Source organism: Prunus dulcis, chromosome 8 (assembly GCF_902201215.1).
Source record: "Prunus dulcis chromosome 8, ALMONDv2, whole genome shotgun sequence".
Lineage (NCBI taxonomy): Eukaryota > Viridiplantae > Streptophyta > Magnoliopsida > Rosales > Rosaceae > Prunus > Prunus dulcis.
In genome coordinates, this window is record NC_047657.1 from 15,096,061 (window position 1) to 15,117,166 (window position 21,106).

General features: G+C 37.3%; 2 protein-coding genes across 4 annotated transcripts; both read right to left on the reverse strand.

Moving 5' to 3' along the window:
• Positions 1–930: 930 nt before the first annotated feature.
• LOC117637920 (mechanosensitive ion channel protein 6-like) lies at positions 931–6,480 on the reverse strand. Its single transcript, XM_034372975.1, has 5 exons — positions 4,195–6,480; positions 2,648–2,771; positions 2,036–2,329; positions 1,744–1,946; positions 931–1,643 (listed from the first exon to the last, which is right to left on the reverse strand). The coding sequence occupies exons 1-5, from the start codon at positions 6,126–6,128 to the stop codon at positions 1,355–1,357; spliced, it is 2,844 nt and encodes a 947-aa protein (XP_034228866.1). The 5' UTR covers positions 6,129–6,480; the 3' UTR covers positions 931–1,354.
• A 3,030-nt stretch (positions 6,481–9,510) lies between these two features.
• Positions 9,511–16,143, reverse strand: LOC117637264 (serine/threonine-protein kinase STY46-like). 3 transcript variants are annotated; one of them, XM_034372113.1, is made up of 16 exons: positions 15,600–16,135; positions 14,916–15,030; positions 14,070–14,167; positions 13,780–13,899; positions 13,230–13,284; positions 12,845–12,955; positions 12,484–12,534; positions 12,090–12,268; positions 11,860–11,967; positions 11,448–11,521; positions 11,170–11,345; positions 10,949–11,044; positions 10,474–10,554; positions 10,331–10,384; positions 10,083–10,217; positions 9,511–9,978 (listed from the first exon to the last, which is right to left on the reverse strand). In XM_034372113.1, the coding sequence occupies exons 1-16, from the start codon at positions 15,797–15,799 to the stop codon at positions 9,904–9,906; spliced, it is 1,728 nt and encodes a 575-aa protein (XP_034228004.1). In that variant the 5' UTR covers positions 15,800–16,135; the 3' UTR covers positions 9,511–9,903. The 3 variants fall into 3 exon arrangements, 2 of the variants coding, with proteins under 2 accessions (XP_034228004.1, XP_034228005.1); XM_034372114.1 differs by having other exon boundaries at positions 14,916–15,086; positions 15,600–16,133; XR_004587172.1 differs by lacking the exons at positions 9,511–9,978; positions 10,083–10,217 and having other exon boundaries at positions 10,330–10,384; positions 10,474–10,570; positions 15,600–16,143.
• Positions 16,144–21,106: the final 4,963 nt, after the last annotated feature.

Sequence of the window (21,106 nt, forward strand, 5' to 3'; positions counted from 1 at the left end):
ACCTGACCATGAGCAAAGCATTCACCAGTCTTTCACAATCACTTTCTGCCGTCCCTTCTATATTGGGCTGGGCCCACTTATTGTTGGGCCTGCTGTTTTGGGCCCAAACTAGACGACATAACCGACTTTTTTTAATTTTAAAATACAAGCAATGAGACTCTGTTTGGTTCACGAAAAGAATGTGATGGGAAATTCTTATCCCATGTTTGATAATGTTGTGAAAGTAACCTAGAAATAAAGTTTGTTTAATTTTTCTCATGTTTGGTTTGTGTAGATGTAAAACAAAATTTGTTTAATTTTCCAATTATACTCGTTTGAAATTAAATAATAAAAGAATGCATTATAATTCTAAATTGTTAATTGGGACAAAATAGTCATGAAAAGTGTGTATTTAATGCTAGCCAGTTTTCCCAAACTTTCTCATGAGGAGGAAAACAAAACTCAAGGAGGAGGGTTACATTTTCCCCCATATTTTCTCATGTGCCAGGCAATCATTTCTCATGCCTGGACTTACCAAACATGAGAAAGCAATTGATTTTCCATCCCCAACCCTCATTTATCATAAACCAAACACAACCTAAGGGGGGGATTGCTCAGGCACACATCACTAGGGTTCAAACTAAGACCTCTATAAATCAATATTTTTCCACTTGGTTAGACCCCGTTAAAGTATAAGGATACGGACTCAGTACTCCGAGCCCTGGCCAACTAACCTAACCCACAATTGCATTTTTGTTGTTTTTTCTATTCGGTTACTTTTGAGGTGAGGTGAAGTTAACATTATTAGAGAGATGATTCAGAATATAGTTTGTGAACTGAGATAGCACAACTTCAGTCGGATTTTAGGTATTCTACTGAACTGGCAAATGTAGTATAATTTGGAAATGTTTCGGATTTTGAAATATTAATATTTGTTAAATGCAAAGAACATTCAAATGGTGGAAACAAAAACAACATTGAGGGATGGATATTTAAACAAACTAAATAGATGTATAGTTACAAATATATGCATAGACATATAGAGAGATGAAGATGATACGAGAGAGTAAGAGAGTGAGAGAGAATAGTAACAGCTCTAATTAGCCACTGCTATCTGCAAAATCAAACAAAACAAACAAGACAAATCTCTCCATTTTGCTTTAGTTAAAAGATTGAAGGCAACTAACTTGAGATCAACCCGTCAAACCAAATCCGACGGATATCATCCTCTCCTCCATTCTTTAAAGGATCCTGCTGCATGAACTTAAATCGCTGTGGTTGTACAAATGACCCCAAGGGGGGTGGTATAAGGATCTATATATGTTTCTTGGAAAGACCATATCAGTACACATGGACATCTTTTTTGTTTCCTCACTCAGCTTGTAGTTGCTGTGAAATTAGAAGGAAGCTGACCGCCCGTCATGGGAGGCATTGCACGGACATTTATGTCAAGAGGCAGCAGGCGGTACTGAATGTCAAGCTCCTGGAAAATCCGTACCATCTCTTCGACCACATAGGCCCTTCTTACCCACCTTTCTCCCATGTCCTGGAAGTTCATTCTATGTGTTGGCCACACTGCAAACTTTATCCTATTTAGTTCTTCTACATCCTTCATTATGATCATTGGTCCAGGATACCAGTGCTCCTTCTTGCCCTCAATGAAACTGTAATTGCAACCATAGGAAACAATGTATCAATCAGAGATGAAAAAAACTAACCCACCACAATCCAAAGTAGGAAGTAGCAAAAGATATTTCCACATACCTGACTATTCTCTGTCTCATCATAACTATCTTATCTGGTGGAGTAGATATATGGATAGAGAATTCAATAGCATCTCCTGTGTCCGGACTACGATAGAAGTTAAAGATGGGCAAAGTTGCAAGGATACTGTTCGGATATGTGATTTTCGTGTTGTCGTACCTCAGAAAAACTGTAGTTAAGATGTTCATTTCTTCAACTACCATCTGAGAGTCATTGATAAACAAATTAGGCCCCAGACATGAAAATGAACAAATTTGCAAAGAATGTGATGCAAGTAAAGATGAAAATTTACCTGAACTCCATTAATCTCACAACGATCTCCGACGTCAAATGGGTGCATCACGAATAAAAATATCATTGCCTCAAATATCGTCTTGCATGTGTTACCGAAGACAAACGCCACAACCACAAGCTGAGAACTCACAAACAAGAGAAATTTGGTCGTGGCAATTCCCAGCACAATAAGCCATATAACTACTATAGCAATGGCAACTATTATGTTCACCATACGATGAAGTGTGTTCACAGCCGTTTTAGTGTCATTCAGTGTCAAAGCAAGTGCTCTCCGCTCTCTGAAGGCAGAGACCTGGAACAAATAGACAGCACATTATCAAGCTAATAAACACTAAGTTCAGGCATTGTTTGAAGGCATAGGTGTATTGAAAACCACAACATGAAAGTCTTATACGCAGTTATGTTCATGTTCATACATGAAATTTTTCAATGCCTATGATTACAAGCTGTTAGGTTTCTCAATGATGGGCTGCAGAACTTTTTGTACTCGCCTTTTCTTGTCTTACTATTTTGGAATTCTAAGCTGATAAGTCAAGCAACCAAAATAACTAAAACCAAACCTAACGGGGTTTGGTTCTGAGTCCAGTAACACTAGGCACATGAAGCTTACCACCCAATTTTTCAAGGAAGATTTGCTGATTCTCCTGTTCTCAGCTGCCCCTTCAAAGAGACTCATGGTCTTTACAGCCTCGTCTTCTTCCATGAAACACATCAAATCCTCCAGGTAGATGTACCTGCCAGAAAATGGGTAAATTGAATGTGATCAAAAGATGGAACTTAATGAGGACAAGAAAGCTGAAGACAAAATCTGTTCAAATTTTAATCAAAAGAAAAATGGCATACTTTTATGTTTTTAAGGGTTTTATTGATACTTCAAAACAGAAAGCGCAGAAAACATATGGTATATACTATTTTGTCACTCTTTGTATCCTTATTTTTTATCATATCTCTTATTTCCTCGTGAACTGAGTATCTCCTCTGCCATTCCAATTTATCAAAGAATCTGGTTACTTCCATTGGACTTGACATGCAGAGAAAAAGGAGTGTGGGTAAGATTTCATCCTCAACATTTATTTTCACTCTACATTATTTGCTCTCATATCATCAAAGACCCCCACCTCACCCAGACATGCACATCCACCAATGTTGAGCAGCAGTACAAATATAAATGCAATATAAATGCAATCAGCATACATAATAGTATCCATAAACCAAAGTAACTTACAAATAACCTTATCAGTAGTAACAAGACCTCCCCCAACCTCTCAAGCTACATGAGTCCCAACTGTTTGTTCACTAGGCCCTATCCATAGAAGGCTGAAACTTAAAGGAATTGATGGAAGGGAGAAAAACAACACCATTTCTAGAGAGAGAGAGAGATGACCTACTCAACTTTTTAAAGCTAATACCGTCCAACTAACCAAAAATAAAAAAACAAAATAACCGACATTATGAAAGTGTAACTACCAGAGTTAAATCACAAATATCTATAACTACTAGAGGCAACACATAAATGGCGTTAGTCATGCATTGATGAGTGACATTATATGTCACGCAATACTGATACAGATAGCATCCTTTTTAGCACAAATCATGTGATCTGAGGTTGTCAATTAAGAAACTGAAGTTCACATGCAATGTCAACAACATACTAACTACAAGTCTCTAGATTCTAAGGAAAACTGGGACAAAGGCTGCAAACCAATTTGAGTTTTGAACATCAATGTGCACTTAATGACCATAAGTGACAACAAACACAAGGTGCATAACATTAAAACTCTACATGCAAATGTGTTCAGGGTGTTGACAGAGCAGATATAACTCTTTTTTTTTTCTTTTCTTTTTTCATATCAGAAATCAAGAACTCTAATTTACATAAATGGAATATTCCACTAACAACAATATAGCATAAACATGTTCTGGAAACAACAAAAATTGTCGACACTAAAAATAATGAACGAATCAGCTAACAGAATGACACTACAACTTCCAAATGTGAAGAAAACAATAATTGATAGCAAAATTCAAGTTCTCAGAAAGAAACAAATAGGAACGCAAGTTTAGAAACACCATAATACAGTCGAGCCAAGTTACAGACCAGATCATAAACACAAACATGCATCATTATAATGAAGATGGGAAGTAATGTAAACTTACTTGGAACCGCGCCTAGCAACATTCTGAAATATCTTTTTAGCTGCAGCTTTGGCCTCAACTTCGCTCCTGATCTGAGTATCGGTTTCATCCTCGTTAGTGGTATCCACAATCTGCTCATCAAGTGTTGTAAGATGCCCCTTTCTAACCATATTAATTAGCCTCTTCATATTCCAAGCAGACACATTCTTGGGATTGAGCTTATGCAAGTGATCAATTGTGATCCCTGTCTCCTCTGACTTCTTGGAAAGTGGCCTAGAAAACTTGGTGCTCTTCCCAATTAGCCCTCCACTCGCAATCACCCTCCCGCTTCTCAAGGAACCACTGCCAATCACCTTCCCAATCCTCGCGGACGGGAATGCATTTGCCTTGAGGTCAGGAGGCATAGTAGCCCCAGCATTCTGAAGCTTCCTGACCTCATCAGCAAGCCTCTCTTCCTCCTCATCTTCAATTTGCATCTCAATCAACGGTCGCCCAGAAAGCGTTTCAATCACATACTGGTTGAAAAGCGAGTCCTGAATCCGATCAAAATAAGATCTCACATGGAAAGACGAAGCAAGCACCTTTACAATCAATGTCTTCACCAACCAGAGCAAAACCCCAATCAAGAGACAAAACAAGACTTTGGTCACATAAGCAAGGGCTTCACTCTTGGTTTCCCTCTCCACCTTCTTATCAAACATGAAATGCCAAGCAATTAAAACAAGGCCAAGCCAGAGACAGTTCTGAACAGCCCTTCTAACTCCATAGACAAAATACAAAACCCTCTTGCGCAAAAGGAAATTCCTCTCTACAAAATACACTATAATCCTTATCCCCCAACCAGAAACCAATCTCCCACAAATCAAAACTAAAATCAAGACTTCCCATTTCCACAGCTTCAATTTCCACAAACTCTTTAACCTCAAAACGGGTATGGTAAGCGTGCAAATCAGTGCCCCAACAATCAAAACCAAGCTTACCCATTGAAGCAGAGTCAATGCGTTAAAGTTAGCCCTCTTATACTCATAAGGCACATCCTCCTCCAGAAACGGGTCATCATCGTCATCGTCCCCGCACCGCCCCAACATCCCGGACTTCATCGGACCCGATTTCGGAATATGGCCAGATTTTGGAATCTGACCAGATTTCGGAATCTGCCCCGACCTCGGGATCCGATCCGACCTAAAGTCCGGTTCCTCTGGCGGGTCCATTAATCTCGACCTGGTCTTTATCCTCAACAAATCGGACCTGTTCTTGTTAGCAAACGAAGGCTCTCGCCGGAACGACGCGTTCGACGTGCACCGAACGACGTCGTCCTGTCCGTCACTCAGCTTCCCGCTACGACGCCGTTCGTCGTCGGGCGAGTCCCTGTACCGCCTCCGAACCGACTCGTTCGGAGTCTCGACGGAGTCCTGCGCCGGCGCCTGGAACGAGACTTTGAGCTCCTTAGAGACTCGCGAGTTCCTCGGCGACTCGGCGACAGGTGGCAGGTCCCGCTCGTTCTGCCGTAGCTCCTCCATCTCCAAATCCATGTCCAAAGACATGTCGCCGGAGGCTCTCTGCTTGTGCAGAAACTGACCAATAAGCTTCGACGGCGGATCCTCGGCCGTCTTCCGGCGCTGCGCGAAATCAAATCCCTGGCCATTTTTGACGCCGTCTTCGTTCCAGAAATCGACGCTGGACTCCCTCCAAATCTTCCCGCCAGTCTTGGCGGGGTCCGCCGCCATTGCGTCCCTGGTAGTAGCGCTGGAGGACGACTCGCCGTCGTCGATTTTGACGATGACCTCTCTCCGGTCAGATGAATCGACGGGGCTCATTGGCTGGCGGTGGAGGCTATCGTGATCTAGGAGAATGGGGAGCTGCTCGAGGCTGGGATCGTCTCCTCCGGCAGAGATCTTCCTCATGTGCTTGGCTGAGCCATGGGATTTGAACGATTTCTTGATCGAGAAATCCATACACGACACTAGTGATAATAATAAATAACAATTTTCTCCGATTAAAATATTAGCTATTAGTTTTTCTGTTAAATCTTTTTAAACAAATAAAAAACGAAAAGAAAAAAGAAGAAACTGGAAATAATGTCAGGAAAGTGAGTGTTGTTTGTAATCTAGGAAAATAGTTGAATAATACAGAGGGGTTTGAATTTAGGGTTTGTTGGGAAAGTAGGTTGACGCGTGTAATTTGGAAGGTATAATAAAATGAAGCTTCTCTTTTTAAATAAATAGTTGCAGAGCAGTGAGAGAGAAGAGAGAGATAGAGAGAAGAAAGAGAGAGAGAGAGAGTGAAGCTGCAACAGAGAAACGTGTGGCGCCGACGACGGGTATGGCGTATTGGTAAACAGAGGAAGCAAAGACGGGTTGGGCAGCTTTGCATGGGTTAGGTTTTTCGAACGTGCACTATTGCCAGATAGAAGAGCCCTGGAGCTTGTGTTTAATTACTTTTTTGTGCCATTACTTGAAAAGTGCCAAAGGAAGAAATTCACGCGACTGATAAACAGAAAACTAACATCAAATTACCCCATAAAGGCATGAATATTGCTCACGTAAGGGCTTGTTTGGAACGGTCTTTTAGAAGAAGAAAAAAATAGTGTATTTCAGTAATAAAGTGCTTTACTGAGCTAGTGGTGCTTTTTCAGATTTTACTTTCAAATGTCTTTTTGGAAAGCATTTGGTCTTTAATAATAATTTTGACATTCTTTCAATGTAAACGCTTCTTTTATAATTTTAAAAAAAATACTTATGAACAAAGATAGTTCATCTAGATCCAATCTCAAACAGCTCTAAGAAATGGGTGAAGTGGACTGAGGGTGATCTTAAATTTGAATTTCCTTTGTAACAAATAAACCACAAAATAACATAATTGGACAAATTAAATTATGACTAGATTGTAAATGGTAAGAAGTTTAAATACAATTGCTTTTACCAGAATAAAGGGAATGAGTAAAATTGCAATTGGAATTAAAAGTTTGGCATCACATAAACAATTACACAAATATTAAGTGAGGAGTTGTTTTAGATCCCTAATGTGCTCAACTTACCTTTTTTCTTTGCCAATTAATATATTCTTTATAGTTTAAATAAATTTGATTCCAGGGATACTTGGGTGATACCACGATCAATAGAAAAATTACAACCTTCTAGATAGGCTAATCATTCCTCCAACGATACAGAATTAGCCTCCGTTTATGTAACTTTGCTCACCAAAAAATTGTCCAAATGATTTATAGAAATTAGGAAACTAATTTTTGGACATCGAGTGAAATAACATAGTATTTAATTTATTTTTTCTGGACTCACTGTAGCATTTATTCATTTATGAAGGAAAAAAAACATTATCACATCATTTGTATAATAATTTTGTGTTTCTAACATTTTCCATTTGGACATGTAATTTCGACTTTGGTGAATTTGGACATGAACAAGGAAGTAGGGGTATAGTGGGAAATGAGCAGCGCAGTGCCTCGAGGTTCGCGCGCTAAATTCTGGTGAGGTCTGTAACGTTTGCTTCTCTTCTTTTAACTACGTGGCGCAACTCCATTCGAAATTCCAGAAAAGCCCGCGAAACTTTTTCAAACGACACAGCGTTGACACAGTCGCATCCGCAACAGCACACCATGCCCCTCCCCAATATCATGACGTGGCAAGCATCCGACGGTCTGTCCCATCCCAATAAAAATACACCATGTGACAGTACAATAATACGACAACAATCACGGCGCTATATAATACGCGCTACGTGCCGAGGAGTCCATGAGTTTAGTACGGCCCTGTTCGATTAATATATTTATTTATTAAATTCCGCCGTTCGACTTGGACGAACGACAATGGGCCGGAATTAGTGGAGAGACAAAACGCCAAAACAGAATGTCGTTTGGGGCATTAAAAAATTACGGGTTTGTGACATGATGATATGGTTGTCGTGGTTGATAGGACTCTACATGTCTGGTCTGGTGTGTGCGTTGGTTCGAAGTCAAACCAACCAAAAGGGAAAGTGATTTCAACTTGTTTGTTTAGGGTCACTATCGTAGTGGGAGGATCCATCTATCTACAGCTTTCTTCTTTATGCGTCATACTCGGGATTAGGTGTCGCCTAGATTAGTTCTAACCTATCACCAAATTAGATTTAGGGTTGGTTTGGAATTGTTTATGTAAAAAGCACTTATGTTTATCGGTGTTTTTTTAATTAATATGTCAAGAAATGTTAGAAGTGTTTATGGTTGTTATATAGCGTTTTAAATCGTTATGTAAACTATTCAAAACATGTAAGTTTGCAGAAAAAATAAATTTTAATTTTTTGCACATCAAGTACAATTCAGTTAAAAGTTAGCATGCATTCATATCGAATAATTATTTTTATTTCTTAAACACGTCCTCTTTTGATTGAATTGTACTACCGCTTAGCATTGTCATACATCATGGACTGCGACATTGAGATGTTTTTTCTTCATTTTTGCATGGAATCTATGTAGGCATTATAATATTTTTAGTATTTTTCTCCTCTTGACTATATTGTTATGAACCCATACGTTAATCTTGACGGCGTATGGAACAAAACACTATGGACAACCAAAACCCCACACAAGATTTCCAACTCTACTAATCATCTTTAATGCAGGTGTGATTGCATTAGTTGTGATGTGAAAGAGAAAGGACAAATAATTGGTTGTATATAGTTGTTAGACAGGGAATTTTGAAATTAATACCAAATCAATTCAAATACTGTATGCAGAAGACAGGTGGTGTTCAGATGGAAAAAGGAACCTGCTTTTTCTTTTTTTTGGTACAGTTCAACACGCAGTACATTCTCAAATCTCAACAAAATTTCGATCTGGATGTATGATGTTTTTTTTTTGGATGAAGATATTATTTATTTTTTTAGGAGACACAAAGAACTTTCATTTTCTTTTTTTGGCCATCTAGAACTTTCAGTTTAACAAAGGCCCCTTTTATCTTATTTTTCAGATAGAGGATCCTGAAAAGGTATCTACTAGTCTCCCACTGCCAAATGTTCCTAAGCTCCATCAAATTCTATAGTGGTCTAGAATCATCTTTCTCTCCTTAAATTCTCCAAACAACAAAAACAAAATCGCATACGCATTACAAGCCCAATTGTCAAGTAAGGCGGCCCAATTCTAGGCCCTATCTTGGCACTCTCCTTTTTCAAAAAGAGAGGACTTTGTTGAGATTGAGCTGTAAATCGGGCTGACTTGGGCTTTCCAGCCCATTAAATATTTGACCCGGCAATGTGATCAAAAATTCGAGCTTAAAAGATGAAAGAAAAAAGAAGAGACTCACGACACAATGATGCCAAACTAGCCCGAGATCGCAATCCTGACCATTAAAAAAACAATTGAGATATAGAAACCTCCATATGATTGAATAACAGTAAGAAATCCAAAAGTAAAAGCCAGCTAATTGCAAAGCCAAGGAATTGGTCAAAGAAATTTTCACGACAATATGCTGTCATTGTAAAGCCTCTGGATATTTGCATAGTTACAAAGCTCGTCCGAACCATCGTCTTTGTTGTTAACTGTTGAGTGCTACGATAAATCACAAAAATAATATAAAGGGAATGGTTGGTCCAAAAAATGTGCTCTAACAAATCAGACGGAGGAAATAAGTTGATCAAAGATAACGTAATACTGTACATGGTATGTGAGAGAAATGGTTGGGGAAATGCCACGCAAGGTAAATTCCTTTGCTCATGTTATAAACATCTATGTGCCTTCGATTAGTGATGACCACGCCTAAGGACGGACAGAAATCCTCCTGATGATTTGCGTTTTTCTTCTCCTTCATCGCTGATCTGTTAAAAAAAAAATGGTTTAGTGTTTGTTACCTTTGCTCATTCTATTCGGACATGTTTTCCAAGATATATCAATGTCATGTGACAGCACCCAGAAGTTATACCTCTTTGGCTAACGGCTGCAGCATTTCTATGATTTCCGAGAAGTCAGGTCTTAATGCTGGGTCTTGTTGCCAGCATTTCTCAAGCAGCTCAACAAGCTTTGGATGCGTATTCTTTGGGATAGTCGGCCGTAAGCCCTGGAAAACCGTGTCATTGAACCATGTCACTAATAATACATTGTTTGCAACAACGTAGATGCATCACTCAAAGCAGAATATGCCTTTGGTTGGAATGGAGAATAATACTGTACCTTTTGGACAACTCCAACAGCTGCTTGTAATGGGGTCAAGTATTCATACGGAAGCTGCCAATTGAAACAGACGACAATCTAAACCGCGAGCAAGAAATATAAGAAACAACCATTATAAAATAATTCTATCAACAAAGCAATACCTTTCCCGTCAGTAACTCCCATAACACAACCCCAAAGCTAAAAACATCAGCCTTGTGATCATATGGCTTGTGTTCTATAACCTTCAATGCAAAACAACTGTTGTAAGGAAATGAAAAGATAAGAAACCAATTAGAATTTTTTTAATAGGAAAACACAGACAGATTCATGGCAGGAAATTCGTCAACGAATAACTTTTTTTCTTAGGCGTCACTTTGAATCACACTTCTTAAACAGAAAACAAGCATAAAATAATGTTTGTGTCATGGTAAAACGTCATACACAGGAGCTGTGACGATGAGAAACCGTCCAACATCTGAGACAACCAGATTAGTCAACTCTCTCTCTCTCCAAATATGATTTGACCTTATCAACACCACAGCATATATATACATATACTAAGTACAAATAAGACAAAACTAAAAAGCGGCATGCATGAAAACAATTTCAGTCAACTTTAAGGCTGAAACTACGCACCTCTGGAGCCATCCACCGATAAGTCCCAGTTTCTGCTGTCATTACTCCAGATTGAGATTTTACTCTGGCAACCCCAAAATCAGCAACCTTAACAACCTGTAAGATGAAGCATATATCAGGGAGGGTTTAAAACGAAAATTTATTTATCTCTAGCAGTACCAGCACCTAAATCACACAGAATTGTTTTATTCACATTACTAAAATATGAAGGGGTATCTTACTTCATTTTCATCCATCAAGAGATTGGCAGCTTTTAAATCCCTGTGGATTATGTTATTCTGGTGCAAGTAGGTCATTCCCTTGGAAACATCAATTGCTACCTTGAGCAAGGCTGGGAGCTTAAAAACACCCTTTTGTTTATGCAAGTAGTCATATACACTTCCACCAGACATAAACTCTGTAAATCATAACAATGGAAACTAGGGAATAAGTATTTGATATAACAAAGCATTAACTATGATTTTTATTTCAATTACCAAAATAAAATCATTGGAATTACCTGTCACAATGCACAAGCTTGGAGGCTTGGTACATGCACCAATGAATTGTACAACATTCTTATGTCGAACTTTCCTACGAGTGTTAAAAAAAAAAAAAAGTTTGTTAAATGAAAAGAATTATAGTAGATTTTAAACCCTCCCAATTTTTCTATTACAAGAAACTAAAACTGTGAAGTGAATGACAAATTGAAGATCACTATACTACATAACAATCACTAACATCTAAGAAAATAATGGACAAAAATTACTGCTCTTGAAAATTTACACTGACACCACTTCCAGCCTAATATCTTGTGAACAAGTCAAACCTGAGCCCTAGATAATGCTCATGTGTAAATTGACTTTGGGCAATATTCCCAGGTCAGTTAAAATGAAAATAATGTGCATGTAGGTCAATATTAATTGATATACCTCATAATATAGACTTCCTGGGCAAAATCTTTATGCATATCTGAATTTACACACTCAGGCTTGAGGACTTTAATGGCCACTTCTTGAGTACAGTATGTACCTTTATATCTGATAAAAAATCCAAAATGTAAGTCAATTGCCACTCAAAACTGCATGCTTAGCTGGGTGACAAAAAAAAGAAGGGAAAACAGATCCAAGCAGTAAATAAGCATCATATACTTCGAACTTACAAATCACCACAGGATCCAGATGCAACTTTGTTACCAAACGTCAACTGTCTAGGATCAATCTCCCATACATCAGTCCCATCATTGGGTATTGTGAGATGAGTAGGTGGTTCAGATTTGACCCTTATATGATCATGCTCGCTACTAGAAGATGATGATCGATGAGTTGGTGGCCACGGACTCTGCATAGAAACCCAAAGTTTCAATTATAGTAATGCATTTCTGATCGCATTGCATTTTGATTATCAAATGGGGAAAAAGAGGGAAGCACGATATAGTTCTGCTCAGTTAATGAAAAACTGAAAGAACATTATACCAATTGGACATTACTCGCTCCCTATTAGATAATTAAAAAAATTGAAAAAAAAGAAGAAAAGAATAAGTAACAAAGAATCACCTCAATCTTCAAAACTTCCTTTTCCAATGCAGTCTTAAGCTGTTCTGTTTCCTGTTTCAACACCAAGTCAGCCGCTCAGTTGCTTGTTGTAAATAAGATAAAATGCTTTTTGCAGAAAATTTGAAAAGCCAAAGTTGTAATACTTCCTCAATAAAACACTCAATTGAACCAAAATCATGTTTACCATCTTAAGCAAACATATGCTTCACAAAATTCAAGCAAACAGAAAAACGCCAATGTGAAAAATATAATACAATATAAGAGAGTGTGCCTTTATTTTCAATCCCATGCTTTACAAAATTGTTGGAACTTCGGCAGTCATTTTAATTGAATAGTTAAACATATATACGTAAGTATCTACCTCATAAGGCCAGCCATCAACAACAAAGACATCCAAGGAGTAACCATCTAATGTGGAAAAAGCATGTGCTTCTTGGATGTTCAGCCCAATCTCCGCAAGCAACGAAGTCAACTGCCAAAATTATTTTGAGAGCAATGACCATGAAGAATATGAGATTCTTGATGTATGAGAGATAAAAAGTTCAAAGTTGAACTATGTGTTTCATGTGTATGAAGACAATATCAGGTTCAAATTAGGCGAGTATTTTATGTTTATAGATCAGTAATTTGCAAAGTCTCCAAACTCAAAGTGTGTTTATTGCCAAAAGCTTAGTTCAGACACACAGATACAAAAAATCTTATGAAGATTACTTGGTTTTAATTTCAAAGAAAGACCCATCAAATACCTGACTGAGTAGTTTTGGCTTGTCGTCTGTTGAGAAAGTGATTTCATGCATGGGCCTACATCATTGTCAATCAAAATTAAGACAAATCACAACTTATTTGCACGGAGCCACTTCGCTTCACTAGTGACACTAGAAATCATTGGCATAAAAATACAGTTTATTTACTAATGTTCAGGTTCAGTTAACATTTCAATGGGGAAAAATGAAAATCAAAGCCTTAAGCATAGATAAGTAAACTTAATCTAGCTACCATTTGGATGAGTGGTGACATGCAGTATATCAAGCATGTCAGAAACTTTATTTGTGGAACCAAATATCAAGTAAGTCCATGGCTAACATCAACAAAATGGCCAATATGCAACCGATTTAAAGGATACATAATTCAAATAATTATCACACTTAATGAAGATGCATTTCAAGAGCCTATGATACACTCTAAGTAAAAACTATGAGAGATATTTTTTTCAAAATCTAAGAGCCAAACTGAAACTCTTTCCAAAGGAGAGAAGCAGTGAAAATATATTCCCTGGAGACTGAAATGGCTATTTACCGAGTCAACTCTGTGCTGCCATGCACAGAATGTTCGTCATCCTCATCATTAGCTGTATTTGCTTCAAGTGCAAGGGCTTCGAGGTTAGGAGATGAGCCAAACGCTGGAGGAGGATGTATACTGACATTTGAAAAGCCAACTAGAGTTGTCAGTAATGTTTAACCACAACCAGGCAGTGGGATGAACAGAAAAAAGAAGGTAAACAACTTTATTCGCAGACTATTTGTGTGAAATATTTGGGAACTGCATTTGTAAATTTGGATAAATTTTAGGAAACCAAATAAGAGTACCTTTGTCTGCTAGATAACTTTGAACTTTGGGCAGCATCTTCACCCACAGAATCTGAATGGATAGAATCAGCTGTATTCCCATCTGGGATGGGATGAACCTACACAAAATTGTGATTCCCAGAATGCATGAGGACATGTATCAAAGTTTAAGAATGGTAAATGGGAAATAAATTTCTATACAATTAATTTACCTAAAGAACTAAAGGGAAAAGGAAGAAATTATGAAGGAAAATTCCAGCAGAACATGTGATTTAAGACTTTGTTTCAGTGGTGATTTTTCAATGACTCATTGATAATTTGTAATCTTACAAATCTAGACTTTTAGGAGTGGCAAATTTTCCAAACGACATGTAAAGAAAGGATGTAGTTCATATATAAATAACCTGTGTTCAAATGGGAGCTAATAGCATGGCTTATCTGACCAGTCTTGACTCTTGGAACATGAACAGACTGAAAGGAGTGTGATGCAGATTGCATTGAAGGTAACAACTAATACCATCCTCCAGTCTCAACTCGAGGATTTTTTTTTTTGGAAACGAATCTTACTCAAGGGCAAACATTATTAAGGTCATGGAACACATTATACCGTGGCTAGGACTCCTTAACACAATACTGACAACTTTGAATGTGACATAATGAACATTTTGATTTAATACGTTAGGCCTGATCCAAATCCAATTTCTAAACTTAATCAAGAAAAGATACACTATATCTGTGATGACAATAACGCTGCACCAGGCACAGAAAATGACAAGAAATAACAGGCTAGCACTCAAGGATCAAGAAAATCTTCAACATTGGAAACAACGGTTAGCAAGTCAGATGCGTAGTAGTCAATGATCTAACCTGTACAAGCCGGACTTCAATCGCTGGTTTATGAGCAGGATCATGAGCCAAATGCAGTAATCTTTTGTGCATAAGCACATCTTCTGCCCTCTCCACATTCACATCCAATGCGTACCTGAAATTGCGCAAGTACAAGCCAGTGCCTCAACTCATCAAAACCCGTTTCCAATTCTACAAAAATAAGCGAGTACTGAAACGATTAACATTTTAAAGCCTGCTTGACTGCTTGTCTGCTTGTCTGCTTGTCTGCTTGTCTGCTTGTGAGAAATAATGAAATAGAGCCACAAAAACTGATCCAGTTCTATTAAACCTCTAATATTTCAAATAAAAGTAGAATAATGTGTTTGAGAATTGCTAAATCTGCTTCATTCTATTCTGTTTGGCTCGACAGAAACTTAGGTCATAACGTGAAGCACAAGATCACTACCAAACCAAGACAAACAAGAACAAACAGAAATTGAAGGAAAAAAGAATTTACATATCCTAGATTCAGAAGCTAATCTTCAATTAACAGATTCAAAATCAACAAAAACCTTATGAAAAAATAATAATTAAAATACTAGCAATAGTAACAAACACACACACACACACATATACATATAGATATACATGCACATAATATTACCCCAAAAAAATTAAAATGGGATAATATGAAAATATGAGGATTAAACGAGCGAAAGGTACCGAGTGGGGAGGCGATTGAAGTGAGCCCAAAGTTCATCGTCGAAGCCAGGTCGAATAGCTTCGTCGTTGTTGGAGTTTTTGAGGCGACGAAGAACCTCATTGTAGACCTCAAGCTTCTGCCTCTGCTGCCGAGACTGAACCGGAGACGACGTGTCGTACGCTTTACTGCCACAGCTCTCGCTGTTGTCCTCTGTCACCATTTGCCGCAAACACGACGGAATTTGAAGTGCCGGAGAAGCAAGGGAAAAAAATGGCGATAGAGAGAGAAAGCGGAGGAGGAGGAGGAGGAGATCGTCGGTAGGTTGCTTTTACGTGAAACGACGAGCAGCGTTTATATGGTGAACGCGGATTTGAGAGTGAGGGTTGAATAATAAAATCACAGCAAAAATTTTATAAAAGATTAAAAATTTTAAAAAAATCTTTTTATATGATGACAGTGAGAGGGGAGGTTCAATCTCTTTTAACGGCGTAATGCGCACCATTGGCGTTGTGAACCATGCCGAGGTGGATCCTCTACATTTCTACCCAAGCTGATCCGCTTTGCAAATTCTGCTTTTTATTTTATTTTATTTTATTTTTTGGAGGTAACAAATTACTTGATTAACATGAGAAAAAAAAATTCAATGTGATTGCGCTCCATGATCCTTCACCCTTTTCCTTCTCATAACATATTTTATTAACGGATATGAATTTGACCAATAATTTAGATTATCATTTGTATTTTAAAAAATATATATTTTATTAAATTATTAAGTTTTTTCCACATAAGCGATATTAGAGATGAAATATTCGTACACAAGTTCTCGGGTGGAGGATAACTACTATTAGCCTAGCACCCCCTTGCTGCCTTCTTGATTTATAGTGTTGATTAATTTTTAGGATATGTTTAAATTTAATTAATTTATTTATTTATATGAATCCCTGACGACAAAGCCACCCTCCCCCTGGCCAATGAGACGTCTCTGAATTCCCTCCCTCTCCTCCTCTCCACTCACAGTCACCTCTCTCACAATTACCAAAAGCAGACACAGAGTAGCACATTCTGGGGTGCCCACTGATTTGGATAAGCTCGTAGTACAAAGACCATTATGCCCCTCCCTCTTTAATTTTGTTTTTACATATTGGCTTCTTGTGTATGATCAATGGACCCCATCATGAGACAAGGCCAAATTTTGACTCCTAATTGTTTGGAGCAGCACTGGACCACTAGCCATGCACTGAGGGTACAAGTGTAATTTTATTGCGAGGGGTATCTTGATGATCAAGTAAAACAAAAAAGACTGATGATTCTGCTGCTGAGAAAGCGGTTGGGTTTTAACATGAATGAATTCATAAGAAAAACGTGAGGGGCAGATAGGTAATTAAAAGGGTTCAGTGAGATATACCTATCAGTTTGTGTTTGTTGATTGCTGATGTGTCATGTATTTTTGTTGCATGGAAAAAGAAAATTTAGAAGAAAAATAAAAGGTTGCCAATTTTATGATGTAAAAAACTTTATATACTGAGAATCTAAGTCACCATCATCAATGGTTGCCTTTGGTATAATTCTGCCATTTGGCTTCACACAGGCCACTGGACCATTTTCTTCTGTCTGTTATCTCCAGCAAATTATTTATTTACCCTAAATTATGTTTCCTCTACCACAACTCATCCATTAATTCTTCAACATTCAGTTCGGACCTCCACTTAATCACCTAGGTTCGAGTCCATAAATAGTGAAAATTGTTCTATGAAGACTCGCTTTCAACACGACTCCGTGTTGTATACGACAACTAAGATTTTCCCATTTCTCAATGCATTACATAATATTTTTCATGGGTAATCATTTGTTTTTCCTTATGAACTATATCAATAGTGTTAATTTCCCTCATAAATTATACAAACTAGTCAATCTACCCTACTAGCATATTCCTAATACTTCCATCGAATATGCTATCAAATAAAGTCATGCATGATGACTCGTCACTTGTTCAGGTGAAATAAAATATTTATGCAGTACCAATGAACTAGCACGAGCTTAGGGTACTATTGTCTAGAAAGAAGAGGGAAGCACCATTGTATGGTACAAGTCGTGGTTGAAGAGCTAAACCCTAGTTGTTTTATAGTCTCCAAGTTGATAGCCCATAATCCCATAACCTAAACATGCAAATTGTGGATTAGGGTTGAAATAAAATATTAATTCAACCAAATGACCAGAAAATATGATGTAATTAAGCTAGCTGGACATGATGACATGGCCAACCATGTTGAAATTTTCAAGAGTCAATTTTTAAGTAACAACTGCATGAAAATACATTTGATTTAAATGAATAAACAAACAATACGTTCCTAGATCACGAAGATACTCAAAAATTAAAAAATATTATCCTCCCTAATTAAAAGATTAGACCGGAATTAAACAATCACGTGGGATGAGGAAACCCGGCATCGTACCACCACGTGGAGCACGGGGAGGGCACGAGGAAGCTGTTGACCTACAGGAGCGAGTAGAGGATCCGCATCCCCACAAAGGGAATAAACCGCCGGGTTGGGGTTTGGTGGATCCAGCAGCATGGGAGCTGATCCTCTATGAGCCACGTGGAGAACACGTGGAGGGAGGTGATTGGGGGAGGGGGAAAAGCGACCTTTGGAGGCGGTGAAGGGGCAAATTAAGCAGCCAACGAGGAAAAAAGAGGATGAGGATTGAGGGGTGCCAGCGAAGCGGCGATTGGTCGGCGACGGAACAGAAGGTGGGAACAAGCATAGTGCGAGTCTTCCGAGTCCAAAGTCCAACACTCCAAACCATGTTTATAGGTAAGATTAATAAAATATTACTTATTAAATCTTATCCAAGCCCAGCCTTGTTTTTGCCTGTTTGGTTTTTGTCTAATGTCTACTATACATGACTGTAAATGGATATTTTCATTGATCTTGGGGGTTGATGAAGAAGAGCAAAATGGGCAATTGGAAATTAAAATTTTTTGAATTTTGATAACGTCAGTTGTTGATGGATATTGATATTGATATTGATAGTCCCGATCTCTTGGACCACAGGAGTCCAAGAGATTGTGGTCACCCACCGTTGGATATTAATCCAATGGTTCAAAATGATATATATAAATGCAATATGACATAAATGATTATTACCCGATTCAATTCAACCGTTGAATTTACATCCAACGGTGAGTGACCATAAATCTCTTGGACTACAGGGGTCCAAGAGATCAGGACTGTTGATATTGATATTGATATTTTGATAACGTCAGTTTGAATTTATTCACAATACATCAACGGTTGAATTGATATTTATTCAACTTCACGCAAATGAATGACTAATCATAGCACACCTCAAAATCTATTTTACTGCTTGTCTATAAAGAAAGGCATAACACTAAAATAAACTCATCATTGAGGACTTTCATTGGGAGTTGATGAGAATTAGGGCAAATGTGTTAGTGGAAATTAAATTTGTTAGACTTATGATAACATCAGTTGTTCAAAAGTGAAACTACTTACCCCAATTGAATTTTGGGAGATTCACTATTATACCTAATATATTGGCTCAAATTATAAAAATACCCTATACAAAATGGACTTTAGAAACACATCCAAAGTCCATTTACAACATAACAAAGAGGCTTTTAACTTCTTATAAATTACAAAACCGCCATCAATTTCTTAAAACAAGCCCAACCTCAAAACCTTATTAAAAAAACTCAAAAAACTCAATAGGGTATCAAAGTAATTCAATAATCAAACTTAAATTCAATAGGGCTAGTTTTCATTTTTTGAATTTTTTATGAGTTTGTTTATAAAAATTCAATGATGTAGAATTTATCTATATTATTAGTACTAAAAATAAATATATCACTAATACCTTTTGAATTTAGGGGCCGTACATCAATGATGAAGAATGACATAGTCGACTGGATAATTTATGCTTACTCCATCAACGGTTGAAATAGATTTTACATAACTCCACTTACTCGCGTGAATGACTGATCATAGGATACCTCAAAATATAATTTATTGCTGGTCCAGAGAGAATGGCATAATACTAAAATAAACTCATAATTGAGTTAGGGTTAGGGTTAGGATACCTCAAAATATAATTTATTGCTGGTCCAGAGATAATGGCATAATACTAAAATAAACTCATAATTGAGTTAGGGTTAGGGTTAGCTGGTGTGGGTCCAAGATGTCCTTGAAGGAGCTGTCCAACGTTAACTCATGGAGGTGTGGATAAGATTATACAGGACCATTGCAACTCAATGACAAATTGTTATGGTCCACTATTGAAATCGGTCACATGCATTATGAATATGTGTCGTTAGACTTTGCAAACTAGCCACTATTGTAGTGGTCTATAACAATTGCTATTAAAAAAGATTTTGAGTTCGAGTTCTAATATCTGTAGAATTAAGTATATTATTGCACCTCTTAATAAAAAGAAACTCTCAAAAAATAAAGATAAAAATGTTTGTTAGACTTTGATAGTCAATCTCAATACAAACAAATTCAGTGATGAGTAACAAATTTGCTATTGACGAGTGGATCAATTTAGCGGTTAGAAAAGTGTTTGTATTGAACACGAATTCATATCAGGGATTATAGTCAGTGACGGTATCAATAGTTGATTGAAAGCTTGTGCTTCAAGAAGTTTATATGAACAAAATAATAGATTAAAAGTGAAACAAAAGTCGAAATCCAATAAGCTGTGATCATCACTCCCAACTTGTATTTCCCAATTGATGAATCGTTCTATTTTGATAATTCGTGAATATAACGTGTCAAATTATATGGCAAATTCGTATTTTATATACACAGACGCATCTAATGTTGTTTAATATTTATTATTTGAACAAGATTAGGGTTTAGGGTGGAAGACAACATTATATTAATTCTGTGATTAATTACGTTCTCAATAACTAGTTGCAAAATTAAAGGAGTTGGCACATTCAATGAACCTAGACAAATTTATCACTGTCCATTGAATGAGGACATATTTCCTCTTTGAAGCCAACCCTTCCTTCACCCTTTTCTTTTTCCTATGCTGTTGCAAGATTTGGTGCATTCCACATTAAAATTGCAAAAATTAACGCAACAAGTTACATTGGTGTTACCTAATTCAAGAATTGATATATCAAAACAGGAAATTAAAAAAGAACCCAAAAAAAAAAAAAAAAAAATCCATTGTTGTCACACTCCTTATGCGATCATGCATATATATGCCCGACTCAGTAGTATATGTTCGTATTAAAAGTTAAACAAAAGAAGAAAGAGAGAATAGAGTAGAAACGAGACAAGTATTGTCGGCTTAAAAGCGTAAATGAGTGAAGTTGATAATTTTAGTGGTAGAACATTTTATGTTTATATTCGTGAAAAAGTTCGAACATAACCATTTTCTTTTTTTAGTAATAAATGAAATAATTATGAAAAAAAAAATTATGAGTTGAGAAAATGGGAAATTTTCACTCGTTTAAGATGATGAGGCATGCATGTTCCAAAGACTCATTCCTGATTGATTT

Bases quoted from the DNA above. Each gene is read 5' to 3' on its own strand.
- LOC117637920 (XM_034372975.1), bottom strand. From the start codon at position 6,128: ATGGATTTCTCGATCAAGAAATCGTTCAAATCCCATGGCTCAGCCAAG. The intron at 2,772-4,194 runs GTAAGTTTACAT...ATTTTCTGGCAG, and splicing joins GTTGCTAGGCGCGGTTCCAA to GTACATCTACCTGGAGGATT. The intron at 2,330-2,647 runs GTAAGCTTCATG...TATTTGTTCCAG, and splicing joins CTTCCTTGAAAAATTGGGTG to GTCTCTGCCTTCAGAGAGCG.
- LOC117637264 (XM_034372113.1), bottom strand. From the start codon at position 15,799: ATGGTGACAGAGGACAACAGCGAGAGCTGTGGCAGTAAAGCGTACGAC. The intron at 13,900-14,069 runs GTACTCTTATTT...TTCAAATGTCAG, and splicing joins AAGTTATCTAGCAGACAAAG to TATACATCCTCCTCCAGCGT. The intron at 9,979-10,082 runs GTATAACTTCTG...TTTTTTTAACAG, and splicing joins TGCAGCCGTTAGCCAAAGAG to ATCAGCGATGAAGGAGAAGA.